This window comes from Centrocercus urophasianus, unplaced genomic scaffold, assembly GCF_019232065.1.
Source record: "Centrocercus urophasianus isolate 14NV4802_14NV808 unplaced genomic scaffold, USGS_Curo_1.0 seq_19, whole genome shotgun sequence".
NCBI lineage: Eukaryota > Metazoa > Chordata > Aves > Galliformes > Phasianidae > Centrocercus > Centrocercus urophasianus.
Genome location: NW_024884744.1, coordinates 4,197,134 through 4,220,008, shown reverse-complemented (window position 1 = coordinate 4,220,008; position 22,875 = coordinate 4,197,134). Strand labels below are relative to the sequence as shown.

At 47.4% G+C, this 22,875-nt stretch overlaps 1 protein-coding gene across 4 annotated transcripts in view; it reads left to right on the top strand.

The window, feature by feature from the left end:
* The window catches only part of TNIK (TRAF2 and NCK interacting kinase), a 71,719-nt gene extending 49,812 nt beyond the window's left edge, over positions 1–21,907 (top strand). For 3 of the 4 annotated variants that reach the window (XM_042820238.1, XM_042820235.1, XM_042820237.1), the window contains 12 exons: positions 4,266–4,450; positions 7,856–7,982; positions 10,120–10,284; positions 14,096–14,210; positions 14,707–14,877; positions 15,068–15,211; positions 15,547–15,681; positions 16,190–16,290; positions 17,539–17,688; positions 18,094–18,253; positions 18,765–18,904; positions 20,498–21,907. In XM_042820238.1, coding sequence (XP_042676172.1) covers positions 4,266–4,450; positions 7,856–7,982; positions 10,120–10,284; positions 14,096–14,210; positions 14,707–14,877; positions 15,068–15,211; positions 15,547–15,681; positions 16,190–16,290; positions 17,539–17,688; positions 18,094–18,253; positions 18,765–18,904; positions 20,498–20,581 — 1,677 coding nt within the window. In that variant the 3' untranslated portion in view covers positions 20,582–21,907. The remainder of the gene's footprint in view (positions 1–4,265; positions 4,451–7,855; positions 7,983–10,119; positions 10,285–14,095; positions 14,211–14,706; positions 14,878–15,067; positions 15,212–15,546; positions 15,682–16,189; positions 16,291–17,538; positions 17,689–18,093; positions 18,254–18,764; positions 18,905–20,497) is intronic. The other variant, XM_042820236.1, reaches the window with a different exon arrangement.
* Positions 21,908–22,875: the final 968 nt, after the last annotated feature.

The following is a 22,875-nucleotide window of genomic DNA, read 5'->3' as shown; positions in this document are numbered from 1 at the left end:
GCCAATGCGAGGTTGCCTAGCTAGCGCTTAATATCAAACCGGGTTTTCTTGGTGCTGCCGTTCAAAAAGGTGATAATGCCATGCGTTGGGTCAGGTTGGAGATGTTGGTGGGCACATCGAGCCTGCCTGCGGGGAGGGGATGGAGCTGTCAGTGCATCCTGCCTGCCCACGGGCTGTGCGGAACCCACTGGCAGATGGTGTGAGTGGAGGCCAGGTCTGTGTGAACCTTCATGCTCTCAGCAGCTCCTGCTACCGTTGTTCTGCATTTTTATACAGACCAAGAGCAGAGTTTCCTTGTGTCAGTGGAGGGGATCCGGACAGACTGAGCCGCACGTCAGATTCTGCTCCCAGCTACAGCCCGCCAGAGCCCGCTGAGTTCAGTGGGCAGATTGAGCTATATTTGAAACGCAATTTAGGCCCAATTCAAGCGAAGGCACTTGGCAAGTAGAGGAAAACAGAGCAGTGAATCTGGTGAATAATTCACTGTTAGAAACCAGACCATCAGCTGCATCGAGGGAGTGAGGGAGCTGTCGTGGTTTGTACTGGCTGGGAGTCTCAGCCTGCGGTGTAGGTGGGACACAGCTATCACCAGCCCATGAGAAGTGTTTTGGGTGCTTTCTTTATTCTTCCTACACTGAGGTTTTCTTCTGAGTGTTCAGAAATAACAGAAGGTGGAGGGAAGGGAAGAGGGAAGGAAGGAAAAGTGTTTGGAGTGTGAGACAGTGATGCCCTGTTAAAAGAGCAGGTCGTTATAGCAGCTCCATCATATAAAGTGAGGGCCAGATCCTGCTCCGTGCAGAGCATCACTAGCAAGGCGGTTTGAATGTGTTCTACCCTGTGTGGATGGCAGATCAGCTTTTAAGCTGATAGAAAAATAATACAAAAGGAGGAGGAGAGCGTGCTGGTTAGTTAACTTGTTCTTCTGGATAAAAAATGAGCAATGCTTCATGTTTAATGAGGTGCTTTCTTGAGAAAAAAGCATCTCAGTCAGTGTGAGGAAGGCAGCATGTATGCTAAATTCAAGTTAAACGAGCTGTATGATTTTGGAAACCAATCTGACTTGATTCCAGCAAATATTAAATCTAAAGACATCTTTGCAATTAAAAGTAATTAAAGAGCACTGATACTGCTAACTTAACATATTATGCCACCTTCAATAATAACATTTCAAACAGATGTGGAGCTGCAGAACACTTTATTTCTAATTGTCAGATGGTTTTTGGTCCAAGAGCAACTTGGAGAAGCCATTTAATCCTACAAAGTGCTCATTATCTAGAGAACATGATAGCATCAAAGAATTAACCATCCTGAGGCAAAGCTCTAACTGGGAACTGTGAGTTTTCTGATAGTATTGTTTGGGAGTATTGTTGCTATTAGAGCTTCCAAATTAGTTATTAAGAACTAATTAAGCTGATTTTAGAAATATTTGGCTCTCTCCTAATGATGACCAAAGAGTATGTCCGTGGTTTCAGCACACCCTGGCTTTTCAGCCTTGCAGAGGTGGTGAGCTTGGTTTGGGGCAGTGCATTTGTGTCGTGGTGCTGCTGAGTGCAACCCTTACTCTGAGCAATCCCACCCTGTTTGGTGATAAGGTCTGCTCTGGGAGGAGGCACCTGGAGGACATCAGGATCTGTGTGCAGCCTGGGGTGCCACACAGGTGGATTTGGGGTGCAGCACCAAGCTGGCTAGGCACTGCCCTTGTGCAGGCAGGGAGCTGCCTCTGTGCACATGGAGCAGGGAATGTGCAAAAGGCAGTTTTCATGGTCCATCCATGTGATAGGGCAGGGCTTAGTGCTACTGCCACAGTGCAGCAGATCTGCCTGCAATTCTAAGAGGCTCTTACACACTCTTCTCTTAAAGTCTGTTCCAAAGTGGAAAAAGCTTTAATCCGAAGCAAAGGAAAGTGCTCAACAAAGGGCATATTTGTGCTCTAAACAGAGAGCACTGTTAAGCTGTTGAAATTTTCACTGAAACAATAATGTCTTAGAAGCTGCTACAGCCTTAATTAAAGTAATTAGTTGTCATGACTGCAGATTTGACTGTATTTCAATCCCAAACATATTGGCATCAAAAACAAACTCTTTAAATACCACATTCTCCCTTTAATCATGATAAAGAGCCTTTCTTTAAAGTTACAGGGAGCGTTTGGATTTGCAAGATGTATAACATCCATTATGGGTGTCTGCTGCATAGGTTGATCCTAAATTTCTGTCATTAGCTTTTTTTGTGTGCTGATATCTGTGGCTGTGGGGCTCTCTGTTGTCCCTGGGGGTCTCTCCTCTATGTCAGCAGGCTCTGAGGCACACCTTTAATCCTAGTTATCAACCAGCACCACACACTTTAGTGTGGACTGAATTTCTGAGCAGTTTCTCATAGGTAAAATGAGGCATTTTAGTAATATGTTTGCACAGAAGATGTCCATTCCTCCTCACTTTTCTTCTCTTGCCATGTGGGAAACAACTTCAGTGCTGGAGAGAGAGGGCAAGCCAGGCTTGGTATGGCCAGCACAGCCAACACAGCAGCAGAGGTGTCCTCACACACGGCCAGAACCCAGTCTGGGTTCCCAGGCCCCGTGGGTGCCCAGGACAGGGCACAACTGGGAGCAGAATGCAGGAGTGCGGCCCGCTGTCCCACCGCCACCAAAGGTGGGCACCTCCCGTGGTGCTCCGTCACCAGTGTCAGGGTTTGGTTCTGAGAGCTGTTCTTTGCCCCAGACCCAATTCAGCGGGGCTCGAGAGCAAATTCAAATGTCAGTAAAGCATTTTGTTTGATGTGTATAGAACGGGGGATAAATGATTGCTCCACTTGAAGCTACGAGGGCTTCACTTTGGGGTCTAATGGCACAGCAGAGCTTGTTATGTCTTTTATAACGGCCAAGTACAAATTGCTTGCAAAATATGATTAAAAACAAACTGGGTTTCCATCTCAGCCATAGAAGCTTTTCATCGTCCTCTCCACGTGTCGACGGGATAGATTTTAAGAGCTCCCTTTGCAACCATAATTAATATTGCTGTAGTCGCCCAGCTGGAACGGTAAACTGGAAATGTGTGGCGCGCAGTAACGAGAGAATGTGGCCATAAAACGATTGTGGAATTTAGTATTTTTCAATGAGTTTCTTTCTCCCTAATCCTTTATCTCTGACCGAATGCACTGATGGCTACCTCGGTCACTAATATAGGGAGAAATGGTAAGACTGACAATCGCGATGCTTTGTTCGTCATGTGCATGTTTTGTGCAACAGAGTACTCTAACCCATTCTAATTAGAGCTCTCATGCTTTTTTGCCCTACTGCTTCCCCCTGCATTGCTATAAAAGCATGTAAGATAACAAAAAGTCTATTTTCTACACGGTGCCTGCAATGTTCCTTGTTTTTAAATAGCGGTGTCTATTTGATATGACTGTCGGGTCTGAGGCCTCATCAAAGTCATGGTAAACTGAAAAATTACTGCTAGGTTTTGAGACTGCTCCCATCTTTTTCTCCCTTCGAGGCTTTTTTTTCCCCTAGCTTGTAGGCTGTCACATCTCACATAAAGTGCTTAATGGTTCCCGCTGAGGAATTTTTTGTTTTATTTTTTTCTTTGAACGATTGCATTTATTCTTTCTTTTTTTTTTTTTGGTGTGTGGCTGACTCAGAGCAATGACTCAGAAGTCTGGCTGCACAGGGCGCTGCGCTGAGCCGGGCTGCTCCCCTGGGCGCCCCGCACCGCGACTCGCAGCCGCCTGGCAGCCGAGACTCCTCACTGAAGCAGCTCTTGACTTGGGGATTGCACCACTCCATGGAAGACGCTGTCATTGCTTCCTTCCCAAATGCATTTATTACAGAATAAATACAATTCTGGGCTCTCTTTGAGAAGTTTGAAGGAAGAGAAAACCCTGCAGGGGAAATTCTCCATGCCAATCTTTGAAATGACGTTTTCCAGTTTACTATGATGGTGACTGAACATCACCTTTTCCAACAAATATAATTTTGTCGTGTATATACATATAAGTGTGTGTATCTATATGCACATACACGTTCCAAACAGAAAAAGAAGAGGTTGGCTATTGATTTTTCAGTGAGCATAAATCAGTTTTGTTTTGTTTAATAAATGCTACATGCTACAAACATTGTCTTTCGTTCGTCTCATGTTTGTAATGACTCTGTAAAGCTATTTCTCGTTGCTCGTGCTGTTAGCATTGGCTTTTGAAGAGATGTGTGTGACCTTCTTCTCACTTCGGACGTAATAGCTGTCCATTTCCTGTTTTGTTGCCCCCATCCCCTTTAGGATCTGACGGCCTTAGCCAAAGAACTGAGGGAGCTGCGCATCGAAGAGACCAATCGCCCTCTGAAGAAGGTGACAGACTACTCTTCCTCCAGTGAGGAGTCAGAGAGCAGCGAAGAAGAGGAGGAAGATGGGGAAAATGAGACACACGATGGGACCGTGCCTGTCAGTGACATCCCAAGGCTTATGTAAGAAGCTCTTTGTTTTGGGGGAGATCGTAGCACTGCAGCACTGTGCCTTTCTGTGGAGGAGCAGTAGCTGTGGTGTGGGGCGTATCAGAGCACACTGGTGTTCGGTGGCTGGAACTGGGAGCAGCATCATGGTTTCAGAGGGTGGTTTGCTCAGATGTGTCTTTTTCCTCATCTGAATTAGAGCGTTTAATGGAGAAAACTGGATTTTCTAACTGCACATTCACTGAACTTGTATTCCAAGTCAATCCCAGGCCTGTTCCTGCCTGCAGACCTGCTTGATGCTCTGCCTGCTCTTTGGTCTGGTCTTGCTCCAGATCAAGCCATAATGAAGCATGGTATTTTGGTACCCTGACCAGTGCCACCTACTAGAGCCCGGATTATTAGCACGTAATGTTCTGGGATTTTTGTCATTGATTTCTCTTGTTGGCTCAGTCCCTGTGCAGGCTAAAATGCTGAAAGTAAAAAGTCAGCAGGCTATAATAGAGCATTTGTGTCCCTGTTGTAGGTTGTGAGACACTTCTCCTTTTGAATATTTCACTAGATGAGAGAGGAGGGAAGCATAGCATCGGCATACACAAGACACAGCTGCCTTCATGCAGACTGAGTTCACTGAGGCTCCTCCACCAATGTGTTGCTGTTCCAGGTCGTGGCAGCAGGGGTTTGATTCCCTGCACTTCTGAATTCAGAGTAGAGTGGTGGGAAGGCTTGAGGGGCCTGTTAGCATGTTAGTGGATCAATTTCCATTTCTCCTGCTAATTGAAGTGGATTACTAATCAATGGGGATGTACCATACTCCATCCCTTGACTGGACCAGTAACAGCAGGGAGACATGAAGGATCCACTTCATGTTCCTGGGTTGGAGCTTTCTTCCAGGAGAAGCAGTCAAGTCAGAATTCATCAGAGAATGGCAGGAGGCAATGAGATGCCATGACTATGCAGCAGTCCGGTGGGCAGTCGCATGTTCACGAAGGGAGCTTAGGGCTGCATGCAGAAGAGTTTAATTAGAAGTGGTTAATCTGCACTGCCATCTTTCCACAAAACACCTTGAGTTTGAACCCAAGGAACGAAAATGCCCACGAATGCTTTGCAGCTGGGTGTATGGGATGACAGACGTGGCAGTGAGATGAGTGCCCCAAGTCCATCCCCCCCAGCCCAGTGCTATCCACCCTGTCCCATCCACAAACATGCCCCAGGGGGTGTGCGTTGATGTGCAAGCCCCTTGTGTCTGAACAGGGGCAGGTGTGCTCTTTGGCATGTGAGCTAGAGGTTAGCAGCTCTGTACGTAAGGCTGTGCAGGAATCTAGGGGCTCAGCTGCACAGCTGTGTGTGGAGGGGAAAGAAAGCGGATGCTTGGTTTTGCACTCATTTCTCAGAGGGAACGTTAACATGAGTTCAATCCAGATGTAGTTGGTTGTTTTTTCTACACAAGCTTTATTTTTCCTGTGTTTGGTATGTTTCATTAGATGGCTGGGAGAGATCATCTCATTTCCTGCTCTTTCTGAATGATCTCCATATAACCCATCTTTAATCCCTCCTCCACTTCCTTGAACATCCTTCTTGTGTACTTTGCTGCTCTTTATTCCAACATTATCCAGTCTCCCCTGATGCAGCTTAAAAAAAGCCCATTGCTTTTCTCTCTGGCATACAGGAGGGAGTTTACTCTTTTCGTCTCTGCAGATACTTTTTCTGTATTGAAGCCTATGGTGGTTCCCTCCAGCTCTCTCTTCTCTAGGCTATACCTGCCAGCTCTCACTCAGGTCCAGGGCTTTCTTGCAGGGCGACCTACAGAATGCATGCTGCTGAAATTTGGGAATTTGGGGCTACATGAACCTTCCATTCACTCACAGCATGATCTCAAAGTTGACATAGCCTCCTTTTCCTCAATTTTCTTTTTTCTGAAAGTGGAACAATCGTGTTGTTTTCCCATTCTTTGGTGGCATTGAAGTGCAAAAGGTAGGAAGGAGGTGCAAACTGATGTGCTGGGGAAGCAGGGTGTGCTGTTGTGTGATGTCTTGTGTTGTGTTGTGAGTTGCGATGAAGTGATGTGAGTGAAGATGTGCTGAACAGTGCATTCATACTGATGGCAAACAACTGATGGTGTGTGTGGCTCTTAAATGCAAAGAAACTGGTGTGTCAGCAACACCTTCATACCAGCTGTCACAGGGCAATCCAGGAGCCTTGTCATTTGCTTATGGTTGTATTTGAACTGTATGTAATCTGCTCATCTGTTAGTAACGTAAAATCGTAAGGTATGGTGGGAGCTCACCGCGTGTGACGTTCACTCTGAGGTAGTCCTAAAATTTCACATTTGAGAGTAAATTTCCAGCACAAAAATAAACTCAGCTGCTCCCAGCATTCCGTATCTCAGAGCTGGGTCCCGTGGAGGAGATTGATGATGTTTCTGCACAGAAGAGGTGCATTAAACAGCCCGTTAATCTCTCGAGTGGACTGGTATCAAACCCACACCGTGAATTGCTCCTCCAGACCATTTGTCCTGATGTTACTGCTAGAACCAACCTCTCATGGTTACAACAGAAAGCCAGGGCATGGCAGAGTGGGGTCACTGTGTCCTTACCATGAGCACATCTGGCCGGAGTCAGGCTTGGCCAGCTGTGGGTGGGCTGGAGGAGAGGTGCAGGTGCCTCGCTCAGCATCAGCCATCGACAGGGAGTGCTTTGCTGCAGTAATGAGGAAACCAAAGCCTTGATGCTTATCAGTGTCAGCTTGAGTGGCAGAGGCACCCTCATTAACGTTGGTGTATTGCCAGCTGCAAAGCAGCTTTCTGGAAGGAGCACCGCAGTCAGGTCTGCCTGTCACTGCAAGATTTATTCTTACTTCTCAAAATCTCATCTGAAAATGACAGGGTGTGTTCCATGCCAGAGTGGTAACAGCCTCAGAATGATGCTCTCTTTCTCAGAGTGGGTCTTTTAACACAAGGGACCTGTAATTATTTTCTGCCTCCCTCTCTGATGCCTTCGGGGCTAAATCATGGGCTAGGGCTGCATCTTCACCTGAATGATGGTGGAAAGCTGCGAGGCGGAGCCAGGGTGTGTAATGCAGACATGGTAACATGAAGCTTCTGGTCTGGTGTTCAGAGCAGGTGGCCAGGATCCACCCTCTGTTTGTGAGAGTTGTCCTGTGGTGGGTTGGGTGCCCCGTGCACTGCTTGACTTGAGTTGACAGTAGTGGGAGTAATCCATCTTCCTGACCTGGTGCTGTATTCCTGTATTTTTGACCACATCAGTGATTTCTCCAGACATTTAAATGGCTGTGTTTTCTAATTTTTCTTCTTGTGCAATAGAAAGCCTTACCCTGTCCAGAAATATTACTGAATTGGAAGATTTTTCATCTAGTTTAGCTAAGGAGGTGCCTGTCACTAATGCTTTTCTATTCTGTCTTCAGACCAACAGGAATTCCTGGAAGCAATGAGCCATACAACCTGGGAATGGTGACAACCCACGGTCTGGAGACTTCCCATGCAGATACGTTTAGCAATATTTCAAGGGAAGGGACTTTAATGGTGAGAGAGGTAAGTTGTAAAACAAAGATTTCCATGGAGCATCTTCAGGAGGTTTTGCCCATGTAAGCACAACAACTCACAGTGCTGTGTGTCCGGAACACAAAATGACTGAGTAAATTGTGCTCGTTAGTGCTCTCCTAATGCAATTTACACTCAGCAAATGTGACAAGTGCAGATGTTTCTCAGAACTACAAACAGCAGTGAATAGTAATGCCGGAGCACAGCGGGGTGAATGCTCACATAAACAACTCTACTGTAGTCCCAGTATAGCTCCAAGCAACAGGAGTTATCTTTGGTTTAGAGTGCTTTTTTGGAGCCAGGCCCGATGCTCCCCCAGGGCTTTGCAACCTTTACCACCATACAGCTGTAGGAGGCGTTCAGGAGGTGTGGTGTTTTGGAGGCTTTCTGTGGGGCTGCAGGCAGCCATTGCTGCTCAGGAGGATTAAGCCAGTTGGCTGGAAGGCTGAGTGCAGCTTCCATCAAACCCAGACACTGCAGACATCGCTGCTGCTGCTGCTTTCCCACTCAGAAATCTTGGCCCAGTGCCTTTGCCGTATTCTCAGAGACCACATCTCCTTGTTGTCCCAGTCTTCCCTGCTCCCACGAAGCACAGTGCTAACACAGCAGCACAGCTTGGTCATTTCTCATCGGTGGTACTGAAAAAAGAGGCAGGAGAAGGTATGTCCTGTTGGTTGAGGAAGGCCTTCCCCAGTGTTTCTTCATTTTGTCCTGTAACATGCTGGTGGTGCCATTGGAAACAAAGACAGGTAGCAGGTCATTACAAGAAAGAAGTTTCCAAAGAAGTTATAGAGTGTTTGTTGCAGGTTTATTGCTGTTCAGAAGTGCACAGCTCACCTGGTCCTTTACCTGTTCTGATCAGAGATCTCTGAAGCTTGGTCAGCCCTGTGCACATCCTTGTGTCAGCAACACTTAAGAGGCTGAGTAAGAAAACAAGTCAGGCATTTCTGAAATGAGCTTGGATTGCATTGCAGCCATAATGTGCCAAACCAGTGAAGCTGTCAGCTAGACCAAGACTTACAGGAAGGTTTAAAAGCCACAGGAAAGATAAGCAGGAGAGGAAATCTCTTTGGGAGGAGAGAATGTTCTGACACCCAGCCCGTGATGCAGGATGCTCACTCTGTTCTTCTGACCACAGCTGTCACAGTCAGAGGAAGGGCTCACTGACCTCCAGGGACTTTGGGCAAAGGCTTACGTGCCACCCTGCACAGGCAGGATGGCGAGGTGCTTGGAAGATGGGGTAATAGTTGATAGATTAATGTTGTCAGAGCAGACCGATAAGTTGCTGAGCCTGTTTCTGAGGAATTTTTTCACTAATCCTGGTAGGTGGCAAATTCTCTAACAATCTCATTGTACCCGAGTTCATCAGAATGGCAAATACCTCAAAACAATGGGCAGGGAAGGGAGAAGTTTCCTAGCATCTGCCTCACATGAGGTTGAGATTGAAAGGAGGAATGTATTGGAATGGCTGAGTGCTTGCTTGACATGGGCAACTGTAGTCAGCATTCACCTGAGAACACCCCGGGAGGTTTTCTCTGCAGACAAGTGATTCCTAGTGATGCTGCAGGGAATTCTGTGCACAGAGCAGGATGTGAATAGCTCTGCCACTGCAGGCAAGGGCGATGCTGTCACTGTTCACTGCTGTTTTGGGTTAAAGAAACATGCAACGGGGACTCTGTTGGCATTTGCGGTCAGGCTACTCGCCACCGTAGCAGTGAAAAGCCATTAAAGCTCACACTGATCAGGGGACAGATTCTGCTGTCACTGTGGCTAGCAGCAGTGTTGGGACGAGAGCTGGCCACAGGGCAGCCATGGGGCTCACACCCATGGTAGCGAGAGCAGAATCTGCATTACGTTCCTTTTCTCAAAACAACAATGATCAGGCTTCTCCTTTTGTTGTAATGTGGCTAATTACTCTGTATTGACTTTGTCATTAACCCTGTCTTTATTTCTCCTGGGGGGGTTTGCCGCTTGCCAGATTGCATGGGGATGGAGACAGCAGAGAGGGTCCTTGTCCTGTTCTCACTCAGGGAACTGGTGACTGCACACAACGTGGTTTTGTTGTTTTCTCTTCTTTTTCTCTTTTTTTTTCCCTTCTCTTTCTTCCTCATGCCTTGTGTTTCTGCAGACCTCTGGTGAAAAAAAGCGTTCTGGCCACGCAGCCAGCAATGGCTTTGCAGGCCACATCAATCTCCCTGATCTGGTGCAGCAAAGCCACTCGCCTGCAGGCACACCGACCGAGGCCCTGGGGCGAGTCTCCACGCATGCGCAAGACATGGACTCGGTGCCTGAAGTAGGTGGTGGGGGCTCTCCTCTGCATTGCTTTAAACAAGTATTAACATCTCTGCCCCGTAAGGGGCCTTTCTGCTTTCTTCCCTCGCTTCCTTTGCTCTTCTCTCTCTTTTTTTCCAGTCCGTGTGGGTGAGTGTAGGGAAATGAAAGGGGAGCTGGTGGGTAGTTGGTGTATGGGTTTGTGCCCTGTGGTAGAAGGGCCCGCTTCTCAACCCACCAACTGAGGTGTTGGTGATGATGGCTTGAATGCTGCAGTCTGATGTGAAAGTCCCCATCTTCTCATACCTGGAAATGTAAAAAGAATATGAGCCAGTGGTGCCATTAACAGGAACCGTGCCCAGCTTCTACGTGTGCAGTCTCTGAGACTTTGTGATCCCAAAGGTTAAGAAAAACCAAAGCCAATATGGCACACTTTTAACTTTTACCATGGACGAGATGTTACACGTAAGAGAGAGGAACTGGTGTGTCCTGCTGCCACCAGCAGCTGTGGGAAACGGTCATGTATTTCCCTGTTTCCCCATGAGAAATCAACCAGGTTGGTGTTAAATAACCCATCTTATTTTTCTTTTTGTTTGGTTGGATATACATTGGTAGTTCTGTCATCCTCTCTCATAGAGATGATGTACTCATTTTACAGTTTGCTTTTACTAGCAGTATAAAAATGCAAATTGCTTGGATTTGTGTGCTGGTAAAATGTAAGAACAGACAGTGCCTGACTTGACCTCCAGGTTTTATCCATTTCCTTGCTGCCTTGAAAAGCAGCGCTGAGACAGTTGGTCCTGAAGTAACACCTTCCAGAGTCATCCTGGGACTGCTTAAACATGAGCAGGCAGTTTGCAAGAATAGGCTTTAAATATATTCATTTATGGAATACCAAGCAAGAGGAGCTTTTCCATTTCTGAAACTGCATTTTTAGGGCCAACTGAGCAAGGAGTGGGAGTAAGTGGAAAGTTTGGGATTCGGTTCTTCCAGGTGACTCATAAAGCCTGCAGACTGGCAGGCAGTGGCATAGGCAGCTTACTTGGAGGTTATCCCTTGTCCTGATTGTGTGGAGACCCCTACAGCCGTGTCTTTGTGGGAGGTGTTGTGCACAGCTGCTCTCATGCAGGGCACTGCATCCACACTGCTGATGTTATCAGTGTTGTGCCCTGTCCCAGTGGTGCTGTGGGGTAGTGGAGCTAAAGGATAAGATGTCTCCATTTCCATAAGGATGCCCTTAGGGCATGGGCAAGCAAGCTCTGCGTGTGTTGGCAGGTGGGGTTGGCTTGCACCCTGTGGGACTGCAGATGGATGCTTTAGGGCTCTCTGCTTCAGCCCATCTCAGAGCTGAAGCTGAAGCTAAAGCCCTGCTTATGGTGCCCAGCCATATTAACAGCATGGGCCACGGGTAGGGTGCACTGACAGATACTCTGCGTTGTCCTGAAGGCGCATGGATGGGAACTGTGAGAATGTCACACGGAGCAACCTCAGGTCTGTTGGGATGGCTGCAGTGAGCTGCACACAGAGCTGTGAAAGCCTCCAGAGCTGTATGAGTGTGGGGACTGCAGGGGATGTGTGGGACAGTTGTCAGGCTGCTCTTCCACACTGCTGCTCCCTGTACAAACAGTGCTGCAGTGTGTCAGGAAGGAGTGGGTCTGAAAGGACCAGCACTATCTCACCCTGCAGCTTGGTGCTGTCTTCATAAGCCAAAACAGACGTTTATAATCAATTGAACAGGACCTGAAGGAAGATGAGGGCTTAGTATTTAAATAACAGGCTTGAAAGTTCTTAAAATGTCACCTTCTTAGGAGAAGAACAGCTGAATCTGAGCAAAGAGGGAGGAACTGCTTGGGGGATTGGAAGGAGGGAGTTCATCGTAGTTCACTTGTATGAAAGCACCTGGCTCTCAGCTAGAAAGCATCCCTGTAAATACTGAATATTTCTTCCCTCTTTGAGTTGTAGGTGCTTTATGGAAAAGATGCCCAGCACAGGAAAAAAATGTGTATTTATTCGATGTGAAAGAAGCACAGAGTAGCAAGTATATCTTGCGTGTACATATAAGTATATTTGGGCCATGCAGTATATGTAAATCTGGTATCTGTTACTGCAGCCTTCTCTGCCTCAGGCTGCAAGCTCCTTACATGGGTCTCCATTACCATTTTCTTTTTTGAAATCATCCTGTTTCTATGGCAACACAGGGCTGTCTCCAGGCCGTGGGAATGTGGATGGAGGCAGGCGCAGTGCAGAGCTCACCCACAGCATGCAGTGCTGCTGGGGATGGGCTGGGGGCACTTCTGGGGCTGTTCTGCTCACATGCCCCTCAAGAAGCCTCAGGCAGGAGTGAGGGTGTTTCCCTTCCTTCTTGGGAGACCTGGTGGCATGGGGGCTGAGCAAGGTGTGCTTCCAGTGAGGACAACATCCCAGGGAATTGGGACACGAACAGCCCTGCTGCTGCTGCAGGAAGATTTGATTTTTGCTGCTGTTAAAGCTTTTAATGTAGGTCACAAATAAAGAGCACCCTGGATAAATACTGTGATAGGAGGAATAAGCTGCTCAGCGAGGGGGGAAATCGTTGCACTTGGACTCCCAAGTAAGGATGTCATTTTGCTTGGGAGAAAGCTTAGCCTCGTTTTCTGCCTTAACAAAGCAATGGTTTTAAAAAGAAATCAGTGTGGTGCTGCTGTTTGTTCCTATTTAGATCCCTTTGGCAAAGTGTTGGCTCTGGCATTCACAGAATCACAGAATGGCCAGGGTTGGAAGGGACCTCAAGAATCATGAATCTCCAACCCCTCAGCCACATGCAGAGCTACCAACCTCCACCTTTAATACCAGACCAGGCTGCCCAGAGCCCTATTCTGCTTGGCCTTGAACACCTCCAGGGATGGACGGGGCATCCACAGCCTCTCTGGGCAGCTGTTCCAGCACCTCACCACTCTCTCTGTAAAGAACTTCCCCCTGACATCCAACCTAAATCTCCCCTCCCTCAACTTAAAACCATTTCCCCTTGTTCTGCAGCTATCAATCCTTTCTAAGAGTTGATTCCCCTCCTGTTTGTAGGTTCCTTTTAGGTATTGAAAGGCTGCAATGAGGTCACCCCGCAGCCTTCTTTTCTCCAGCTTGAACAAGCCCAGCTCCCTCAGCCTGTCCTAACAGGGGAGGTGCTCCAGTCCCCATTCCTTAGAATATGTTCAGGTTCAGTTTTCCTGACTCAGAAATGGCCTTTTCTGAAGCCTCACTTGAAATGCTGTAGACAATCTAAAGTACTTCCTTGGAATTGCAGGTAACCCATCCCTGCCGTCCAAGTGACATGTGGTGGAGACCAGAGCTGGGGAGGATGGAGCAGTGTGGGATGTGCTGTGTTCTCACATCTGCATTCCCCGTCCTGTGCTGAGCACTGCAGTGGGGTGACTCGTGGGGCAGTCACATTAATGGGAGAAGCAACCCCTTGCCACTGACATCCCAGCCTGGGCTTTAAGACAGATGTGCTGTGTGCGGAGAAATTGTTCAACCCTGCATTCACTTTTGCCTCTGACACTGCGGCTTCTCCGCTAACCAGTCTGGCTGTGCTGTGCTTCTACTTGCAAGCCGAGCCCGTGGCACTGGGCACTGCTCCCCGTGCCTGCACTTCTTGTTCTCTGCTGCTCCAGAGGCATTCACAAATCCAGTGGAATGTTGTCTGTGATCACGTCTGGGGGAGGAGGAGTAAATGTTCGTAGAGGGCTCACAAAGGGCGCCGCAGGGACAGGCACTGTGCGCTCTTTGCAGAGCCACACACACCAAATGTTAGTGTTATTTCTGTGCTCTGAGCTCGGTCTTCCGTCTTTATTTTGCAGTATGGAATGGGAAGTAGCACCAAAGCCTCTTTCACCCCCTTTGTGGACACCAGAGTGTATCAGACCTCGCCTACCGATGAAGATGAAGATGAGGATGAAGAGTCATCTGCTACTGGTAGGAGGCAGTGTGACCGTTTGTGAAGCCTGAATAACTCCCTTGAACCTATCAGATTTCAGTTACTCTTGTGTTTGTACCCTTGTGCTTTCCAATTTCCATCCAATTCCTTCTCTCCATCACCAGTGAAATATCCCCAGAAAGAGAGAAGACAAGGAAGTCCACCCATCCCTGTCTGCCTGGGCACCTGGGAGAGTTGTTCCTGGCAGAGCCAGGAGGTGGCAGTCACTCCAAGAAGCTTACAGTTGCTTAGAACTCACTGAAAATAGATGCATGTGGACAGGGTTAGTGTTGGTCATCCCTGTGGGCAGTGCTGGAGGTCTGGGGATGTTCCCTGTTACTGCTTCACTGTTGCTTCCAGCCCATGAGAAAATACTGATGTTACCTCTCAAAACTTGCAGCTTGTAACAGAGTGATGACATCTCTATCAGAAAAAAAAAAAAAAGCAAGAATTTGCTTCCAATCACACCTCACTGTCCTGTTGTTTCCTTGTAAGCACTGTTCACCAGCGAGCTGCTCAGACAGGAGCAGGCCAAGCTGAACGAAGCCAGGAAGATCTCCGTGGTGAACGTGAACCCCACCAACATCCGTCCCCACAGTGACACCCCAGAGATAAGGAAGTATAAGAAGCGCTTCAACTCGGAGATACTGTGTGCTGCTTTGTGGGGTGAGCTCCTGGTCACAGCTCTGTCAGCTGAGACCCTTTGGTATAAGAGTGATGCTTCTTGTCTGTGGGAATGGGAATGCTGCCCTTAGTTACAGTGGTCGCTTAGAGATAGCAAAGAATGAGCTTGGGCTGTAATCTTCTGGTGGGCAGCAGCCGTGGCTCCTTGTGCCCATTGGTCTCTCTGTTTCAGGTGTAAATCTGCTGGTGGGCACAGAAAATGGCCTGATGCTGCTGGACCGAAGCGGGCAAGGGAAGGTCTACAACCTGATCAACAGACGGCGGTTCCAGCAGATGGACGTACTCGAGGGCTTGAATGTCCTCGTGACAATATCAGGTGCTCCTCTCACCCCATCTCTGACCTTCTGGTTCCAAATGTGAGAAATGAGGATGTGGAAATTAGTGTGGGAATCCTGCCGAGGATGGTTGGTCATCAAATCTGGGAAGCTTTTGAGCTGTATTATCATTTCTGTAAAGCTTTTCAATGTCATTGTGAAAAGAGCTTTACTTTTATCTTCCTTGAGGAAAAATAAACATTGGAATCTCAGAGTTTCCCATGCAAACCCAGTAAGGCTGTGCACAGAGAGCTGGAGCCTGGGGCCATTCCTGGGGCTGCATGCTGCTCTGTTACCTCTCGCTGCCTCTTATGGCTGAGTTTCCCTTTGCCAACAGGAAAGAAGAACAAGCTGCGAGTGTATTATCTCTCCTGGCTGAGAAACAGGATTTTACACAACGACCCCGAAGTAGAGAAGAAGCAGGGCTGGATCACGGTTGGGGATCTGGAAGGCTGCATCCACTACAAAGTTGGTGAGTGGCTGGGGCCACTGTGCTGCATGGAGGAATTTGTAGTGCCAAGTACAGCCATGAAATGAGCAGCTGGGAGAGTAAGCAGTGAGAAGAGGCTGTGTGCCCATAGCTCTGAGCCTGGAGAGGGTGATGCTTGTTGCACTGCCCCGGGCTCCTTGCCTGCTCCACAGTACTGGGAGTGCCTCCATCACAGCCTGTGTGATAAAATGCCTCGGTAAACATCTTCCAGTTTGTCACATTGATTGTGTGGTGCATAAGTTACAAGCAAAAGATATTTGGAGTCTTTGGGGATTTTTATTCTGTAGTCCTAGATCTGATCTGATGATTTTTCTTGAAACTATGAGTAGACAACAGCCAGAAATACTTTTTCTACTCATCTGTATGTGTTAGGTGGATGCTACTACGTGCAAATCAACAGAGAGATAGCCTTAGCAGCTGTTTCTAGAGATAAACTGTGCCATCTTGAAGCAAAAAAGAATGTTTTAAACATCTTTTGTTTTAATTTTAGTGAAATACGAAAGAATCAAGTTCCTGGTGATTGCCTTAAAGAATGCTGTAGAGATCTATGCTTGGGCTCCTAAACCATATCACAAGTTTATGGCATTTAAGGTATGTGTTCCTTGTCACCAGAATACGCTCTGTAATTGTAAACACATGAGGTTTCTGTACTGTGTGGAGTAGGAAAGTGCTTTGCTTATAGTCCATCTCCTCAGACAGCGCATCGTCTTTGAGGGCCAATGAAGATAAGCACCCGCAGGGTTTCCTTTCAGTCTTGCTGTGCAGTGCCAGGGCTTTCAGACCTCAAGGACACAAACAAAACCACTCCTCAAAAGCGTTATCATCACTGTACTTGCCCTGGTAGAAATGTTATGAAGCCCGTGGCTGCAGAGATGTGATATGTGCTGCTTATGGCTACCAGTGAAGCATTAATATCGCTTATCCTGGGAGGCTTCATTGCAGAAGCTGTAGAAAGCTCACCAAATGTCCTTTAATAAAGCAGAGCTGAGGTTTTAGGGGATTTTTTTTAATCTTGTTTGCTTGCTTTAGCCACAGAGAGTGAAATCAGGCTGGTGTTATTTTCCATGTTTGTTTTGCAAGGTGCTCTTCCCTTCTGCAGTGTGGATTCTGTACCAAGAAAGTGCAGGGGAGTGACCCGCTGTTTTTCTCTCCCTTTTCATCTACCCCAGTTTCCTTCAGTGAGACCTTTCTCCTACATAACCTGCCAGAGGCTGTGCTGTACTTAGTACTGTAAAGCACTTTTCGTTCTAAGCTCTGTGCAGCAGCAAGTCACAAGGGGCAGTGCCTCCTAGAGACTTCCATGCTGAGTAATCTCATTTTGAATCCTTCCAGAAGAAATGGGCTTATTTGGTATTAGGTCACATTTGCTTTCTCTGAACAAAAGCCAGAATAAATGGGCTGGGTGACGTGAAGAGCTCAGCAGCATTAGTGGAGCTTGGGATCTGTGGGCTTAGTGGGGATGCTGCCCAGCACTCCTGGTGCTGCTCTTCCCATCTGGGTGCTGAGAATCCTCCCCTTGCCTTGTAGGCACGGATCTGTTCAGGCAGTTGGAAGTACAGCTCACTGATTTCCTTGCTGAGAGTCAGTACTTGCACAGGGAGCAATGGCTGCCCCTGGGGAAAAGATCTGTGCCTGACAGGGTGAGCACCTGTGTGCTGGGAAGGCTGGAGTGAGCGGGTGCTTCCCTGGGCATATGACTGAGGAACAGCATGAGGAACAGAAATAATAACACACTTCATAGGAAGCGCGTTCAAACAAATGCAATTTCAAAACCGTATCAGGTGGCTGCCATGGGGTTTGCTATTTCTTCTGTGGTACTCACTAAAGGGGTTATAAAAGTCTTTTGCAGATCTCCAGCACAAACCGCTGCTTGTCGATCTCACTGTAGAAGAGGGTCAGAGGCTCAAGGTTATCTTTGGATCACACACTGGTTTCCATGTGATTGATGTAGATTCTGGGAACTCTTACGATATCTATATACCATCTCACGTGAGTACATGGGGGAGCACTGCTCAGAGAGAGGAGTATTTCCTCCCTAGAGCTACCTGTAAAACTCTGGGTTTATTTGCCTAATTTGACTTTGATTCATCAGTCAGCAGCTGCTGATCAGTGTTACTGCCAGGTGTCAATCTTTGGGTGTTGTGATCTCTGTATAATTGCTGACCCTGCTCATCCTTGCTGTGTAAGACAGCTTTGGCAGTAGTGTAAACATGACAGTTTATTCCCCTTCAGGCTTATCTCTAAAAGCCAGTGGAAAAGCTTTGTGGAATGGAATGCGGGTTTTGTGGTTAGTGTGGCTTGGGGTTTTGTTTTTCTAAGGCTTTGCTCCCTTCCCCTTACCACTTCTTCCATTCAATGTAATTCTGACTTGTAGGGTGTTTATTTTAACTGCAGATTCAGGGCAATATTACTCCTCATGCCATTGTCATCCTGCCTAAAACAGACGGGATGGAGATGCTCGTGTGCTACGAGGATGAAGGTGTTTATGTGAACACCTACGGACGGATAACTAAAGATGTGGTGCTCCAGTGGGGAGAAATGCCTACTTCTGTGGGTAGGTCAACCCTTCCTCTTCACCTTCGTAAAGTAGAAATGACATAAGGTGCAGAGTCAGGCATGCTGCTTATTTGGGATTTTGTTTATCAAGGGAAATTTCTCTCAGCCAGGTAAGAGATGTAGTTGCCAAATGTCTGTAGTTTGGTTCTGGACAGTAAAAGCAAATGACTTTTTGAAGATACTAACTGTGCTTTATCCCAAGTATAAACCATTACATTGGTGGGGTATTGTGTTGACTGGAGTTAGTGCCAGATGGGAGCTGGGAGAGCCTGGGTTGCTCAGCCCCATGGCCTGTGCAGGTGGGTCACTGTCCCAGCTCCTCACCTGCAGAAAGCAGAACTGATTTGTATTCCCCTTAAATGCAGGATTACTTCTGGATTAAAACTGCTATGTTAAGGCTATTCAGCAGAGCTCTGTAATTCACCTGCAAAGACTTTGAATTCCTACCCATGTTGTAGTATTGAGCTCAGCACACATGGTAACACCTACCAAACGTTTTGTTTCGACAGCCTACATTCATTCCAATCAAATAATGGGCTGGGGAGAGAAAGCTATTGAGATTCGGTCAGTGGAGACGGGACATTTGGACGGAGTATTTATGCACAAGCGAGCTCAAAGATTAAAGTTTCTATGTGAAAGAAATGATAAGGTAAGTCCACTGCAAAATTTGCATCCGTGCTTTAAGGTAAAACCGATCAGTTTTAGACAGTCTAGTTTGTCTTGGGGTTAATAAGTAATTAAGCTCAAGGTCTTTAATAAACGGTGCCCATAAGTCCCATCCCAGTTAGTTTTCTTCAGTGGACAAAGATCTCAGCCTGTCAGCAAATGCTCTTCTACTTCAGGCTGATGTCCCCACAGACTTAGCTTGAATTCCTCTCAAATGTTGCAAATGTCCATTAGCAGTTCAGGCCACCAAATAAGCTCTGCAATGTTGAGAAATGGTAGTGCTAAGGTTGTGTGACAGCCCTAATTTGAACGGAGGTATAGAAACATTATGATGCATTTTCAGTTCAGATGCAGTTTGTGGTCGTAAAGTGTTTTCTCTTTTCTTGTAGACAGCACTGATAAATGCTGTTCTGCAGGGGCAGCAGAGCCGTGTGTAAAGGCACTTGCATCATAAAATTGTATGGCTGCATGGATGACCCCTGCCTTGGGTGTTGCTGAAGTGTGAAGGTGCACAGGGAATGAGGGAAGGAGGATTGTCTGGAGGAAAAGGAAAGTTTTCATGGCAGGGAGAGTTGAATACTGAGATCTGTTTTCAGCCCTGATGTCTGCTGTCAGTATTTCCTGTGGCACGGGGTTTCACCAACATAAATCAAGACCATGCAGTAGGGAATTGTTTTGTGAGGAGCACAGGCACAAAACACATGCAGACACTGATTGCTCTGTCGCCAGAGTAGGGTTTAATAACGTGCAATAAATAGGATTGGAGGCTGCAATTGGTTTATTTAGTTGGCCTGCCTGTTCAATGGTTTTAAATTAGGACCTGTGGAAGCGTTCCCTTAAATATTTGCACACGATGACTTATTTTTCAAGACTTCTGCTGTGGTCCAACAATGGTGGACACAGAAGAGCCTTCTTCATAGAGAGGCCCAGTACTTCTTTGTGCCTTGAATGTATTGAAGGAAAGTTTGGGTTTTCCCCAATGTAGCCTTCGGAAGTCGCTGAAATAATATAAAAAACTTTTGCAAAGAAAAGCATTTCAATCTGAGGCAGTGAAGCACTGTGTAACACAGTGTGTGTGTGAGTATTGACCCAAATGGTTAACGTTTAGCAAGATACAAATCACTGAAAGCAGTCGTATTAACATTGCACAATAAGTAATGCTGTGGCAGTAATGTGATAAACGTGGTATTTGTAGACTATTCCAAACCTTGCTCTCTGCAGTGGTGATAGCAATGGAGGCGTTGTTACACGCTCGCTTTGAAGTGGTTGGGATTTGAGCTGTGATGCGTGGGCTCACAGGGCTGGATCCTTCCTGGGCTGTGTTGGGCTCACTTTGAGCCACTTCCCCAGGCTGGGCTCCGTGCCTCCTGCAGCTCCAGCAGCCTTTCTGCCCAGATTGTTACGCCCAGTGTAGCACCATGACTGCAGTCACCCAAAGAAATGATCAGGCGATGAGGTTTAGGCAGAGGAAACCGCCCAGCCGTGGCTTCCCTCGTCCACGAGAGTTCAGATTATTTCTGATTGTCATAAAAATCATCAGCATTCACTGAGGTTTTTTCCCCCCGTCTCCAAACAGGTATTTTTCGCGTCGGTCAGATCCGGAGGAAGCAGCCAAGTATTTTTCATGACCCTCAACAGAAACTCCATGATGAACTGGTAACAGAAGAGCCCTTGGCACTTACCTTCGTGGCATTATTTCTAATTTAAAGGACATTAAACACGTGGACTAACACTGTAGAGGCAGATGCGGAGGGCCCTGAGGATCACCGCTCCCCACGCTCCCCTGCCGCCCTGGGGAGGGCTCGGCACGCACCCCGCGCGTGGCTTGGGATAGGGAAACCACCTCTGGAGGTCTCCCGATTACGCTGTGTTATAGTGGGTTATGAGGTTGTTTTCTTTCTTTCTTTCTTTCTTTTCTTTTCTTTTTTTTTTTTTTTTTTTTTTTTTTTGTTCTTCCCAGTTTTTCTTTGTCCCCTACTTTGTAAGAACGGGGAAAGAAACCGTGTCAAAAAGTCTGTTTTTAATTCTGTCTGCCTGCTAGCATCAAATATATAGTATGTTGTAAAGTTACCAATTAAATCTGGTGAGAGACAGCACAATAAATGTACCTTTTATCTTTGTGATGAAGGCCATAACCGTATAGCTGGGTAATTTTAGAAATCTTTTGCCTTCACCAACATTTACATGTTGCTTTTGGCAGCAACGGCTTAACAGATTTTTAAAGAAGAGAAAAATAATAGGTTTTTTTCCCCTCTTTTGGGAAATGGATTTTAAATGGCTAAACTACTAGCCTTAGACTAATAAAAATCAGCTACCGTTTTTGTCAAGTCTGTCCATCCATATTTCTATATGGATCTTCACATGATGCTGTGTCGTGATAGGGACAGCGGTGCCGTTTGATGCCGGCGGGAGAGGGCTGGGATGGAGGGGGGCTGGGGGGCCTCGGGCACCCATCCCATGGAGGGGCAGCCGGCGTGGGGACGGGCACAGAGCGAGCCGCCCGCTGTGCTGCTGCTGGGCTTGTAAAGAGCTTAACAATATTTATGTGCGTGGTTCCTTCGGCCAAGGGTCTGAATCTATACTCGTTTTCTGCCCCCCCCGCCCCCCGTGCTCCCTACGAATTACCCAACATACAGTGAAAGACGACATCTGTGCCGAAATGTGTGTGTGTTTAGTTCGGGTTGAATCGTGTCCTTATAAACTCTGCTCAGTTGATTTACGTTTCAGTGCGTATCTGGGGTTTTCTTTCTCAGTAGCTGCAAGCATGGCCGCTGTGGTATTGGGGTGTCGCATAACAAGGTCTGTGTTGCTGGTTTTAACCTACCTCGTTTCGTTTGGGTTGTTTTTTTTTTTGTTTTGTTTTCGTTTTGTTCCGTTGTTTTGCTGTTGATCACAGCACTGTTACCTCCAGCGACATATAGAGAGCTTAACTGGCAATCTTGGTGTACTCAGTAACGATGGCTTTATTAAAAAATGATTAAATCAACAGGACTTGGTCAAACTCGAATCTTTATCCAGGGCGAAAGCGTTGCTCACCAGGGATGGGATGGGGTGGGATGGGATGCTCTGCCCACAGTGGTACCCACGTGGATGGGGCACTGCCCCCACCGCCCCTGTTGCCCCGCAGCACAGCACGGTGACAGCCCTCAAACCCAACCCATCACCGATTGCCACCCACTCTGTGTATTTCCACTACCTGAAACCAGAGCCTTCTATCAAATTATGTTGCAGGCGCATCACTCCTTCATTTCATTTTGTTCCCCCCTCAATGTGACTGGTTCAGAATGCGCAGCTTTAAATGATTTTTCTTTAGTTGTGGGGTGTTGGGGTGCGGCGATGAAATAAAAGAGAATTGTTGTGTATGAACACAAGGCAGTTTGTGAATGTATTTTTTAAAACCACGGCCACATGAACCGATCAGAAGAAACCAAGAGGAACACCACAGTCCCTGTCCTCACCCCACTTCATTACTTAACCACCACTCATCACGCTGCCCCCCACCTTCCCCAGCCCAGGGCTCAGGACCAGCCCTAACCTGTGCCAGGCAGCACAGCCCCATCCAGACCCCATACAACCCCATGGAAAGACATCTGGGGTCACCGGGAGCCAAGTATGTGCTCCAGTTGCCCTGGGTGCAGCACAGCCTGGGGTGCTGCTGGAAACCAGCTGCCCTGCAAACACCCTCCTGCCCTTTTTTGGGGGTATGTAAATGGCCTTCCTTGCCATGCACACCCTGCTGGCATCCTGAAGGCTTTTCGTCACCCCAAGCAGGGATGTGGGAGGGGGCTCAGCCTGAGGGGCGGACGCAGAGGCTGGGGCTGCATGAACGCAATGAACCTTTTACCTCAAGTTAAAGTTTTACCCTGAGCCCAGCACAGCGATGAGCAGCCTTCGCCTCTCTATTTTTCCCTCTATGGAAAGCATCCTCAGTGACCAAGCAAAGGATCCTGACGG